The 13,527-nt window shown below is 47.5% G+C and overlaps 1 protein-coding gene across 1 annotated transcript in view; it reads right to left on the reverse strand.

Moving 5' to 3' along the window:
- Positions 1–7,463, reverse strand: part of POFUT1 (protein O-fucosyltransferase 1) — a gene marked incomplete at both ends in the record, with an annotated part of 33,765 nt that extends 26,302 nt beyond the window's left edge. Inside the window, 2 exons of the mRNA XM_080716874.1 lie at positions 5,150–5,271; positions 7,331–7,463. Coding sequence (XP_080573000.1) covers positions 5,150–5,271; positions 7,331–7,463 — 255 coding nt within the window. The remainder of the gene's footprint in view (positions 1–5,149; positions 5,272–7,330) is intronic.
- Positions 7,464–13,527: the final 6,064 nt, after the last annotated feature.

Consider the following 13,527-nt stretch of genomic DNA (forward strand, 5'->3'; position numbering starts at 1 on the left):
ATTTTTATTTGGAAACAGGGTCTCTTAAGCCAGCAAGGCTGGCTTTGAATCTGTGCGATCCTCCTGTCTCCGCCTCCGAAGCACGGGGATTACAAGTGTGCGCCACCACGCCTGGAGAGATTTTATTTGTTTCTTTGTCTATTTATTTACGGCACTGGGGATGGAACCCAGGGGCATTCTACCTCCAAGCTACACCCCAGCCCTAGTTTTTATTCTTTATTTCGAAACGGTCTCATTGAGTTGCAAAGGGCCTCACTAAGTAGCTGAGGCTGTCTGTGAATCTGGATACTCCTGTCTCAGCCTCATAAATGCTGGGATTACAAACGTGTGTCACCATGCCTGGTACTAGAGATATTTATAAAAACTATATACTCCAAAACCCAAACAGTAAAGATTACAAACAAAGAAAACCTTTTTCATGGTTGCACATGCCTATAAACCAATACTCCAGAGGCTGAGAGAGGAGGATGACTGTAGGTTTGAGGCTAGCCTCAGCAATTTAGTGAGGCCCTCAGCAACTTAGTAAAACCATTTCTAAATAAAAAAATAAAATAGGACAAGGGGTGTACCTTGGATGTAGGATGCCCTTCGGTTCAATCCCCCAGTACCACAAAGAAAGAAAGTCTGTCCGCCGGGCGTGGTGGCGCACGCTTGTAATCCCCGCGCTTGGGAGGCGGAGACAGGAGGATCGCGCAGGTTCGAAGCCGGCCGCACTGGCTTAAAAGACCCTGTTTCTAAATAAAAATATAAAATAGGTCTGGGAGTGTAGCCCGGAGGTAGAAGGGTTTCCAGGAACCCCAGTACCACCAAAAAAGAAAAGAAAAAAAGAAAGAAAGAAGAAAGTCTGTCCATTCCCAAAGTATCCTGGTATGGTAGTACCCATGAATAATCTCAGCAACTGGAAGAATCACAAGTTCAAGGTCACCCTGGGAAACTTGGTGAGACCCTGTCTCAAAATAAAAAATAAAGCCCGGCATGGTGGCACATGCCTGTAATCCCAGGATTTGAGAGGTGAGACAGGAGGATCACAGATTCAAGACGAGCCTCAGCAACTTAGCAAGACTCTCAGCAACCTAGAAAGACCCTGTTTTGAAGACAAAAAAATAAAATGGGCTTGAGGTGTAGCTCAGAGTGTAGCCACTGGGTTCAATACCTAGTACCATACAAAAATATTCAACAAATAAACAAATATAAACTAATTAAAAAAGGAGGCTGAGACAGGAAGATCATAGGTTTGTGACCACTTCAGAAACTCAGAGAGGCCCTCAGCAACTTAGTGAGACCCTGTTTCAAAATAAAAAATAAAATAGGGCGGGGTATAGCTCAGAAGTAGAATGTTCCTGGGTTCAAACCTCAGTACTGCCCCCCCACAAAGGGCTATAGTTATACCTCAATGGTAGGCTGCCCCTGGGATCAATTTCCACTATCACACACATGCGAGCAAGAGCGTGCGCGCACACACACACACACACACACACACACTCACTCACACGTGATACCAAAGTCAGTTTAGGATGTAAATTAGTGGTCAGTAGTATAGCATTTGCCTAGCATGTGTGAGGCCCTGGGTTTGACCCCTGGCAGGGGGGTAGGGGGGACACCAAAGTTAGGACACAGACAAGCTGGAAGAAGATATCTGTAAACCAAAGAACAAATCTTGTTTTCAAAAATGACTACTGGAGCCAGGTGTGGTTGCACATGCTTGTAATCCCAGTACTTGGGAGGCTGAGACAGGAGGATCCAAGTTTGCAGCTAGCTTCAGCTACTCAGTGAGGCCCTCAGCTACTTAGTGAGGCCCTCAGCTACTTAGTGAGGCCCTCCGCAACTTAGTGAGACCCTGTTTCAAATTAAAGAATAAAATATAGGTCAAGGGGTATAGCTTGGAGGTTGAATGCCTCTGGGTTCCATCCCCAGACCCACACACACACAAAAAAAAAAACCAAATCAATTGCCTGTGTGGGGGGTAGCTCGAGGTATAATGTTCCTGGGTTCTATCCCCACTACCGGGAAAAAAAAAAAAAGGAATAATTAGGAGGCTATTGCAATGGTCCTTCTATTTGTTCAAGTATGCATTCAATGTGTATCCATAAGAACTTCTCATACATCTAAGTGAGAGATAGAGCACCTCAGATAGGTAGAAGATGCAAAGGAAGGCGACACAGAGGTTTAAGGTTGAGTATGAACGTAAAGGGAGATATGCAAGATTGATATACTCTAGTATAAATTGCTAACCCCTAGTTCCTGACTTGGCATCATGGTGAATGGAGGTGACATAAACAAAGGCTGGGATTGGAGATGGTGACAAAGGTTTGAGGAGAAATACGCCGAGTTCAGTTCTGACTTTGTGAATTAGTGTTATCTGTAAAACATCCAAGGAGACTCAAAGGTGGGGGAGTCTGAAACACAGGCCTATGATCAGAGATCGGTCACAGTCAAAGGAGAACAGTGAAAGCCACAAGAGCCACCAGAAACTTAGAGCAAAGCAAGTAATGAAATAACATCAGTGGCTACTGAGTGTTGACCTAGTGCCAGGTGCTGTACTTGCCACTTTACGAGGACTTGCTAGCCTAGTTCTAAGAAGCAGGGCTGTAACCATCTCCAGTTTACTTAGAAGAAATCCAAGTGTACAGAATCTAGCTGACCCATCTGAGGCCACAGAGTTCACAAGCAGAGAGTACAAACAAACATCTAAACAGTGGGCAGAGAGAGGAGCCCCATACGGCACCAGGAAGAGAATGTGGAGAGGCCAGAGCTGTAGCAGGAACGGGTGTCCTGGAAGCCAGGGAATGGGGAAGTTCAGGACGGAGAAAGGTGCCACTGGGAAGTCAGGTGAGATGAAGACTGCGAAGTGAACCCGGGATTTAGCAATTCTGTGGTCCGTGGTGACCTCAGTGAGAACAGCCACAGTGAGGAAGAAGAGCCCAAGTGGAGTAGCTTGGGTAACCGGCAGCCCACAGAAAGCAAGGAAGTAGAGACTCAATATGACAATTGACTGAAATGCAAGGAGACAGAAAGCAAGCATGCCAGAGGGAGGTGGCTGGGGAGGTGGCTGGGCAGTCAGTACTGTAAGAGTGCAGCTGGGCGTGGTGGCGCATGCTTGTAATCCCCGCGCTTGGGAGGCTGAGACAGGAGGATTGCGCAGGTTCGAAGCCAGCCTCAGCTACTTAGTGAGGCTTTCAGCAACTTAGTGAGACCTTGTTTCCAAATAAAATATAAAAAAGGTCTGGGAGTATATCCCGGAGGTAGAAAGCCTCTGGGTTCCACCTCTACCACCACCAAAAAAAAAAAAAATACTATAAGAGTGTAGCCGGGAATGGTGGGCACACTGGTAATCCTATTACTGAGGAGGCTGAGACATGAGGAACTTCTCAGTCAGCTTCAGCAACCTCATGAGGTCCTCTGCAACTTACTGAAACTTTGTTTCAAAATAAAAAATAAAATAGGGCTGGGAGTATAGCTCAGAGGTAGAATGCCCTCAGGTTCCATCCCCAGTAGCACAAAAATAAATGAATAAATAAAACTTTAATAGTGAGTGAAAAAAATTGGAACATTGATGGACCCCAGGACTCTGGACTTCCTGTGTAAAAGCCTGGGGTTGTTTGCACTGAGGAGCTCAGCTGATTCTAAAAGGAAGGCATATAACAGTATTGAAGGCATGTTACTATAGTTAACTTATATTCAATTCTCTCCAAGGGAAGTAGCGACAATTATTACCAGGCCTTTTTTTTTCTTTCTCAGTACTGGGGATACCCAGTATACTTTCTGATGTCTATTTAAAGATTTAAATCAGTTGGGTGTGGTGGTACAGTTTTTAATCCCAGAACTGGGAGGCTGAGTCAGGAGGATTGCAGGTTCGAGGACTCAGCAACTAGTGAGACTCATCAACCTAGCAAGACCTTGTTTCAAAATAAAAATAAGAAAATAAGGCTGGGGATATATGTAGCTCAGATATAGAATGCCCCTAGGTTCAATCCCCAGTATCAAAAAAATAAAATATTTAAGTCAACTCACTAAATATTAAATTCCTATTACCAGGGTCCTGGGGATTGAGTGTGAACAAACACAGACACGGGGTCATTAGAAGACACAAGGAGCTCGGCGTAGTGGTGCACACTTGTAATCCCAGTACTTGGGAGGCTGCAACAGGAGGATCGCAGGTTCGTGGCCAGCCTCAGCTACTTAGTGAGACCTCTGCAAATTAGTGAGACCTTGTTTCAAAATAAAGAATAAAAAAATAGGGCTTGGGTATAGCTTGGAGGTAGAATGCCCCTGGGTGGTTCCATCCCCAGTACCACAAAAAAGAAAAAAAGAAAACAAAAAGAAAGAAAGAGTGAGCTAGGAATTAGAAGATGCTGAGCATACCATGCTATGGGAGCCCCTTGATGAGATGTGTGGCAGCACTAGATCCAGAACGGCTTGGATTTGTGGCCTTGGGTACATTATTTATTTTATTTTATTTTATTTTATTTTATTTTATTTTATTTTGTGGTACTGGGGGTGGAACCCAGAGGCTTTCTACCTCCGGGCTATACTCCCAGACCTATTTTATATTTTATTTGGAAACAGAGTCTCACTCTAAGTTGCTGAGAGCCTCACTAAGTAGCTGAGGCTGGCTTCGATCCTCCTGTCTCAGCCTCCCAAGCGCGGGGATTACAAGCGTGCGCCACCACGCCCGGCTCTTGGGTACATTATTAATTAAGCTGTATCTGTTTCTCCTTCAAAACCAATAAGAACATCCATCACATATTGACTACTGGAATGCACAGGTGGGTCCAATCAGAATCAGAAATGAAGGTTTTAGGTTCAAGTTATAGGCTCTGGAGTCAGATAGACATGGGCTCTACTCCCCACAAGCTGTGTGACTTTGAGCAAGTTACTTAACTTCTCTTAAACTCTTTCTTCATAGGCATGAGATATGGAGAAAAATGATCTTATCCTCAAACAGTGCTCCGAACAGGGCCAGCACATAGTAGGTACTGGACGAATGTCAGTCATTGTTATTCCAGGGAAGATAGTTCTGAATAGAAAGTAAGTAGGACAAGCTTAAAGGAGAGGAAGGTGAAGCCCAGAGAAGGACTTGGAGGTCAAGCAGGAGTCAGCAAGACTGGGGAAGGATGGTCAAAGGTCAAGGTCAGTGGGAAGTACTCACGTTGGTGAAGGGAGGTTTGTGATGCTGGTACTCAATCCAAGGCGGTACAGCCAGAGTGCGGTTCAACAGCTTTGCAAAGGCCAGGGAGCCCAGGAAGTGATCAGCCTGGTTCCCAAAGCGCCCTGGAATGGGATGTTGAGAGTGGGGTGAGGCCTGAGGCATCAGGGGCATGGGGCATGCTGGGTGACAAAAAGCTGTGGATCCAGGGGTGGGGAGAGCCAGGACCCCAAGGGGAGCAAACTGGCAGCATGAGAGAAGCCAGGACTCCTGGGTCTGACATTCAGGGCCATGTAGGCCCTGCTCCTTCTGCTTTAGCCACTCCTTGCTGTCTCCCCAACAAACTACAATTCCCATTTCACCTATCATCTTTGCTCTTGCTGTTGCCTAAGCCAGGGCTGCCCTTCTCTCTCAATTTCTATACATCTGCACATGAAAGGGCAACTCTAATACCTCATTCATTAAGATCCTTTCACCAATCCCACTCAGACTCACTTTCCTTTTCTTTTTTTGTTTGTGAGGGTTGAACTCAGGGGCATTCTACCTTCAAGCTACCCCCCAGCACAATTTTATTTTAAACAGGGTCTCATTAAGTTACAAAGGGCTCACAAGGTTGCTAAGACTGGCTGTGAACCTATGATCCTCCTCAGTCTCCCAAGTACTAGAATTATAAGCCTGTACCACCATGCCCAACTCACTTTCTTGTTTCTACCTCCTCAAGTCTTGGATTTGAGTTATTTAAGTCCTTCTCATTCTTTTCCTCAAATGTTTCCTCTTGCTTCCTGGCTTTTTTTTTTTTTTTTTTTTTTTGTGGTACTAGGGGTGGAACCCAGAGGCTTTCTACCTCCGGGCTATACTCCCAGACCTTTTTTATATTTTATTTGGAAAGTAGCTGAGGCTGGCTTCGAACCTGTGTGACCCTCCTGTCTCAGCCTCCCAAGCGCGGGGATTGGGGATTACAGGCGTGCGCCACCACACCCAGCCCAGCCCTATTTTATTGTTTTATTTGAACACAGGGTCTTGCAAAGTTACTGAGAGCCTTGGTAAGTTTTTGAGGTTGCCTTTGAAACTGTGACCCATCTGCCTCAAGCCTCCAAAGTACTGGGATTACAGGGGTAATCCCACACCAGGCTGGGTGATAGGAAATAATGAGATTACTTGGAGAGAGGTCAGCAGAGTCCTCTCTGGTGTCATTTGGACCTGAAGGATAGCAAGGAGTTGCTGGGGAAGAAAAGAAGGGAAGGGCATTCCAGGAAGAATGAACTGAGTGTGTGTAAGGAAAAGAAAGGAGATAAATGTGGCTGCAGATGAAGGGTTCCCGGAGAAGGGAGTTGTGGAGATGACAAGTGGGTGACCAAATCATGCAGGGCCCTGAAGGCCACAGTCAGGAGTCTGGAAGCCACTGGAGGGGTTTAAGAAGGAATGACTTTTACAATGTTGACTCACGATGTTATTTAAATCATAATCCCAACTGGTTCTTAGAAACTTTGCCCTGATCTCTTTCATTTTCCCATATATATATTTTTAATCATCTTCTAAGAAACTATGTAGTTACTTTTGTGTGTGTGTGTGTGTGTGTGTGTGTGTGTGTGTGTGTGTGTGTATGGCACTGGGGATGGAAGAAGCAGTCTACCTCTGAGCTATGCCTCTAGCCCGATTTTATTTATTTATTTAGAGACAGTCTTAAAGTTGCTGAGGGCTTTAGTTGCTGAAACTCACCGTGAACCTGCTATCCTCCTGTCTCAGTCTCCCAAGTACTGGGATTACAAGTATGCGCCACCACACCCGGCTGCATTTAGTCATTATTATTTTTTTAAATGTTTATCTTTTAATGTCTCCCTTTGTCATTTAAAACAAGACTCTACAAGGGTATGGGGCATATCTGTCTTATTCATCTACGTATTCTCAGCCCAGAGAACAGGGCCTGACACAGAAAATATGTGTTAAATGAAATTTAGAGTCGATGGGAGCCAGCGTGGGTGAGTTGACATCAAGTCCTGCCCCACAAAACCTCTCCCAGCCTCGGTGTTCCCATCTGTCAAATGGAAGTCTGGACACTGAGGCTCTGCTTCACTCTGGGGACCTCTCCTGAACCTGTCATGGTGCCTACGGGTGCCTCCGAGGAGTGGCTTCTCTTCTCTGGGCCTCAGTTTCTCCCTGTGAGCAGGACTCAGGCAGCCTTACCCATGCAGGGGCAGTAGAGCAGGTAACCGGCCGGGTCCCAGGAGCCGGCTGGCAGCCCCGGGAAAGGCAGGAGTAGTAGCAGGAGAGACGCGCGCAGCGGCGAGGGCCGCGGCGCCCACGCGGCGGCGCCCATGTCGGCTCCGCGGCTCCGGCGCGCCCGCGGGGTGGGGGGAGGCGCGCGAGCGTCCGCCCCGCTCCCGGCGGCCCCCGCGCGCCGCCCGCGCTCCGCCCCGGCCGCTCTAGCCCGCGGGCGGGCGGGACCATAGAGAGCCCGCGGCACCGCCCCTCCACGGCCCGAGCGCCCGCTCGCGGCTCCCACAATGCACCGCACAATGGCCCGACCGCCGCCACTACCGGGGCCTGAGCGGGCCTGGCGGAGCCCGAGCGCGGCCCGGCCCGCAGCGCGGGGCCCGGAGCGCGGTGAGTGCGGGCGAGGGCCCCGGGGGACGGCGGGGAGCGGGCGGGAGGCCGGCTCGCCGCGCCCGCACGCCGGCACCCGGAGCGGCGGCGCCCCTCTTCGTGGGCCCCTCTGCGCGGCCGCCCACACCCCCGGCCGGGGCCCCCTCAGTGCCCAGCCGGCCCCAGACGGGCCCCAGGGGGACGGAAACTGTCCGCGGACTTCATACGTGTGTCCCGGGGGCCGAAGAAGCCCCACTGACCCCTTCCCTGGAGACCTGGCGACGCAGCCCCGAGGGTCCGCGACTCGCGACCCCCAGACTCCCTGGAGACCCAGATAACGCGCTGCCGACCTTACCAGGGACCCGGGTCTGGGGGACGCAGATAAGCTGCACCTGCTCCCTCCCTCCGACACGCCTACCCCGACCCACAGAACCCCCTTTTTCCTGCTCCAAATAGTCCGTTGTTTTTTTTTTTTTTTTCCTGTTTTCATTTTCCAGACGTACATAACCCCCCATTGAAGCTTCTCTCAGATACCTGGATCTGGAGAATCCAAATAAGCTTTTCTTGTAGTTCCCTCCTTTTTTAGTGAAGAACTTTATAGACATTTTCCACAGGGGTACTCGTTTTGAGATTGTTTGGAAATTCGGAGAATTCGCTTCTATCTTCAACTCCCAGATCCCTCCTCCAACCCTTAGAATCCCCCTATCTCTTTGGGGAATCCCTTAGAGACCTTGATAACTTGCTCATGATTCTTACTAGTTGTTTCTTCTCATCCTAGAGACCCCTTCCCCAGCTCTCAGACTTAATTCCTGAGTTCTGTTTCTCCTTCCCACACGTCTCCTCCCATGTCTTGGGGGTAATATAACATTTCCCACCACACGGTGTGGGTGGTGGAGAAGCTGGTCTGGGAGCCAGGCTGTTCCCTGTGAATCCAGCCTCATGCTGTGGCCCAACTTGGTGGGAGAGCGGTGTGGGGGAAGTTGGTGCTTTCACCTGAAAGTGTAGCTTGTCTCCTGGCATGTGTGTTTTTCCACCTGTGAGCCTGGGGCTGTGATAGCGTCTGGCCTTGGGTTTCTAACCCTCCCCTACCAAGGTGAGGCCACCAGATTAGGGGCTGGGGTATCTAATCAAGCCCCCCCCCCCAAGAAAATGAGGCTGTAGTGACTTGCAGCCATTTGCTCAAGGACTCCCCAGGAGCGGGGCGCTCTGGAATCCTGAGGAAGTAGGGAATCAAAGGGACTCCAAAGAAGGCCCAGCTACACTGACAGAACTCACAGCCAGAGAGCAAATCCAACCCCTGTAAATCCTGTTTGATGTTTCTTAGAATGATGCAAGTCATTGAGACTCTCCAGCCTCCCTGTAATTTAATTCTCCCACCACCCTGGAGAGAGAGAGAGAGAGAGAGAGAGAGAGAGAGAGAGAGAGAGAGAGAGAGAGAGAGAGAGAGAGAAAGAGTGTATGTGAGAGTGTGGGGGCAGCTATTCCCATTCTTTCTTTTCCTTCACTGTTCTCCAACTAACTAGCGTGCCTTTTGAGTTTGTTTCTTCTGGTGGCCAGGTCGGGACCAGGATTTTTGCTCTCTCAAATTCTATTTATAATTCCCAGTTACTATTTTGGGTTCTTCTTTAAAGGAAGATTCTGTCCACCCCAAGGACCATTCCAGTACCCCAGTGTTTCCTCCTCGGCAGGTGTTGAATTGAGTTCTTCAGATCCCCAAGTAGCTCTTGGGCCAGAGGGATAAAAGCTATTTTAGGGTAGTCACTGAAGTGGAGCTGTTAATCCTCTGTGGGTCTTTTTAGTTAAGAACACTCAGATTAACCCTTTCCTTGCTGGACAGGGCTGGAGGGGTGGGGAGCTATCTCTCAGTGGTATTTGTGAAGGGAGTTGGGAGAATTGGAGTGTGGCTGTTGAAGGTGGGAACAGGCAATTTAATACAAAGATAAAGATAATAGCTCCTTTTTGTTGGGCACTTATAGCACAATGCTGAGCCCTTTGCATACCTGACTAAAATAATCCTTACAACAAGCTTGTGAGGTAAGTATTTTTAGCCTTACAGATGAGGAAACTGGCTAATAATGGAGAAAGAATGTAGTTTCTATAGAGATGATGTAACACCATAAAAACTATAGTTTCATCAGAGGGCAGTAGGCATCATGGCACACACCAGAGGACAGACAGGCAGAAACTGTGTGTTTCCATTTCAGCTTCCAAAGGCTACACAGTTTTGAGCAAGCATTCCTACCTATTTGGAGGTATGAAGCCATAATAATAGAAGAGAGTATAATAAAGGTATAATAAAGTGGCTGTCCTGGTGAAAGAGAACTCTGGCCCAGGGTTTGGTTAGAGGGGATGTGTTGAGGGTTAGTTGTGAGGGAAAAGAGGAAGGCTGCATTTTGAGATGTTGGGAAGGGAAGGAAACATACTCTGAGGCTTGAGAAGTAACACTAAAGGGGAAAAAAAGAAGTACTAGTCAGGCGCATACCGAGCGGACAGATGCAACTTGGACCTCTGAGAGGGCACTGCATGTATTCAGCATGTTTCATATTACTTTCAAGTGTATTATTTCACTTACTCCTCTAGGAAAATCTTGTAAGGAGAGTAATCTCTATTTTAGAAATTAAGGGAAGTGAGGTTCAGAGAAATAAAATAGACTGCCTGTGGTTTCACAGTAAGTGGCAGCTCTTCTGATAGCAAGTCCAAGGTTCTTTCCAGACTACCTCTCCCTTCAGATCAGAAGCCAGAAGAGTCTTGGGCTGAAAATATACCGAGTTATACCAGTAACTGGGAGGGATTGTGTTTGTTTTATGGGAACAGGTTCTGTCAGCTTCTCTGTACTTGTTACGGTTAGAATGTGAGACCAGAAGAGCAGCTTTGAAAGAGAAGCAGAATTCTTTCACAGGTTTGTGGAGGAAGAATTCTAAAGGAACAGGCCTGATTATGCGAAACAAACCCAGGAATCTTTCTGGATCAGAGGACTTTGCAGACAAAAGACAGATTGATGACTAGATCTCCAGAAGGGTTCCTGGGTAACTACAGCAGCTGTGGTTATCCAACAGTCTGCTGGTGATAGTAGGTTAGGACTTTGCTATGCCATTTATTTATTTATTTGTTTGTTTGTTTGGTGGTACTGGAGTGGAACCCAGAGGCTTTCTACCTCTGAGACCTATTTTATATTTTATTTGGAAACAGGGTCTCACTAAGTTGCTGAGAGCCTCACTAAGTAGCTGAGGCTGGCTTTGAACCTGTGCGATCCTCCTGTCTCAGCCTCCCAAGCGCGGGGATTACAAGCGGGCGCCACCACGCTCTGCTTTTGCTATGCCTTTTAAAAGGTGTAGGGAAGTCAGATCAGGGTGGTGGATCATTTCTTTAGTCATGTCCCCAGTAACTGCAAGACAAGTGCACGGTTCTCAAGCCTTCCTCCTTTGCTTCTATCAGTACAACCTCATGAGTTTTTCTCAGCCATCACCAGCTCTTTCCTAGAAACCCATTACTCACTCTTTCAGTAGCAGCACATTAAACTGCTTGTCTTGTTTGTGCATGTTCAAGAGAATAGATGAGGTGGATGTGTGGGAGGTGGGGATGTGCAGTTCTCTTTCTGAGTTTGTGTGGAATTTCCATGGCTAGGCTCCCCTCTCATACCAACCAAAGCAGTGTCACTTGCTTTTCTCTGGCTGCCATTCCCACATTTCCAGAGGCTGAACCACATAATTTCAGATAGAAAGGGAGAGCAGAACTTGACCTTTGAAGGTAGGGGAAATTCCCTCCAGAATAGACACGCACACTCTACTCAGTTCTAAGGTGCTTAAGTAATCGCTGGTGTTATAAACAGGTAATTCTACCCTTGTGAAGGAGGAAAGGACTTAAACAATGAAGGGTAGACATCAGAGCCTTTGAGGTTTAGAGTGAAGCAGGTAAATAGGCCGTGATGACTCTTAAGACTCAAGTGGGTCCAGTTTTTAGTGTGGCCTACCCAGGCCCTAGCACATGATTCATGCAAAATGCAGCCACCTTTGCGCAGATCTTTCTAGGCAGATCTCTGCTCGTGATGGGGAAATGTTGATCATATTACACTGCAGTGTTTTCTTCAATAAGAGGAATGATTCCTGAACAGGATGTAGCTCATGTTAATGATGAGCAAAGCTCTCTGGGGCATGAACCCGCTGATACTATCATCTCGTTCATGGCCAGTCTGTTGGATGAATGGTCACTGTAAGCAGCAGGTGCTAATGAGCTGAGTAAGCATTCTGTGGCCACAGCCAGTGTGTGCATTTGGAGCCCTCCCCAGAGTCTTGTGGACAATCCCTAGACACCCCCTTTGCTCTCTTCACATAGCTTCATGACCAGATCTTGGTGTTATCTCTTAAAAGGGAGTCTCCCCATTGTAGCAGGCTACATTGCAGCTGGTGGTGTGTGTTGAGCGAGTAAATGTGGGTCTGTTGTCCCCTTTTTGAGAGCCAGTATGGCAACACCCATCCTTTTCTTCTGAGCTGCTGTGAGGAAAGGAGTTGTGTTGCTGCTGTTCCCCTTGTACTCTCACTTTAACAATAAGAGTCAGACTTCAGAATTTTGGTTCTCTACTTTCAAAGGACTCTGAACCCACTATGAAGGAGAACTTAAGCTCCTGATATTGAACTTGCATTCAGTGACTGATTATTCATCTAAAAGAAAGTTGGGATTCCTGTTCTATTTATTTTTTATTTTTTATTTTATTTTATTTTTTGCAGTACTGGGGATGGAACCCAGGGGCATTCCTTTGAGCTACACCCCCAGCCCTATTTTTTATTCTTTATTTTTTGGTGGTACTGGGGTTCCTGGAAACCCTTTTACCTCCAGGCTACATACACTCCCAAATCTATTTTATTTTTGGAAACAGGGTCTCTTATGCCAACTCGGCTGGCTTCGAACCTGAGCCATCCTCCTGTCTCTGCGCGCGGGGATTACAAGCGTGCACCACCACACCCATCTTTATTCTTTATTTTGAAACAGGTTCTCACTGAGTTGCAAAGAGCCTCACTAAGTAGCTGAAGCTGTCCTTGAACCTAGATCCTCCTATCTCTGCCTCCCAAATGCTGGACTTACAAGCGTGTGTGCCACCACACCCGGTTTGGGATTCCTATTCTAGATGTTATGTATATGAGATGAAAGAGATATGATAGGAGACCAAAGAATCAGAATCAGGTGGAAAAAACAAAATTGTGTGTGTGTGTGTTTTGTTGGGGTTTGAAGTTGGGCATTCTGCCTCTGAGGTAAAACCCCAAACTGACTTAATTTTGGAAACCGGTCTCACTAAATTGCTGAGAGCCTTGCTAAGTTGCTGAGGCTGGCTTCAAACCTGCAATCCTCAGGTCTCAGCCTCCTAAGTACTGGGATTACAGGTGTGCAGCACCATGCCCAGCTGAGAAGACTAAATTCTAATGCAAGTATGTTACCTGCTGCTAATAGAGAAGTGCATGTGTGCCCTGAGAGTCTATTAGAAGACTAAATTCTAATGCAAGTATGTTACCTGCTGCTAATAGAGAAATGCATGTGTGCCCTGAGAGTCTATAAGAGTGGTCACTCAGTACGTTGGGATGTTGGGCTTAGAGACGAGAGAGATAAAAGGTGGTGTAGTCCGGGCATGGTGACACACATTTGTAATCCCAGCACTTGGGAGGCTGAGACAGGAGGATCTGGGTTCTCAGCCACCCTCGGCTACTTAGTGAGGCCCTCTGCAACTTACTGAGACCTTCTTTCAAAAATAGAGAATAAGCCAGGCATGGTGGCGCATGCTTGTAATCCCTGCGCTTGGGAGGCTGAGA

This window comes from Muscardinus avellanarius, assembly GCF_963383645.1.
Source record: "Muscardinus avellanarius genome assembly, chromosome: 19".
Lineage (NCBI taxonomy): Eukaryota > Metazoa > Chordata > Mammalia > Rodentia > Gliridae > Muscardinus > Muscardinus avellanarius.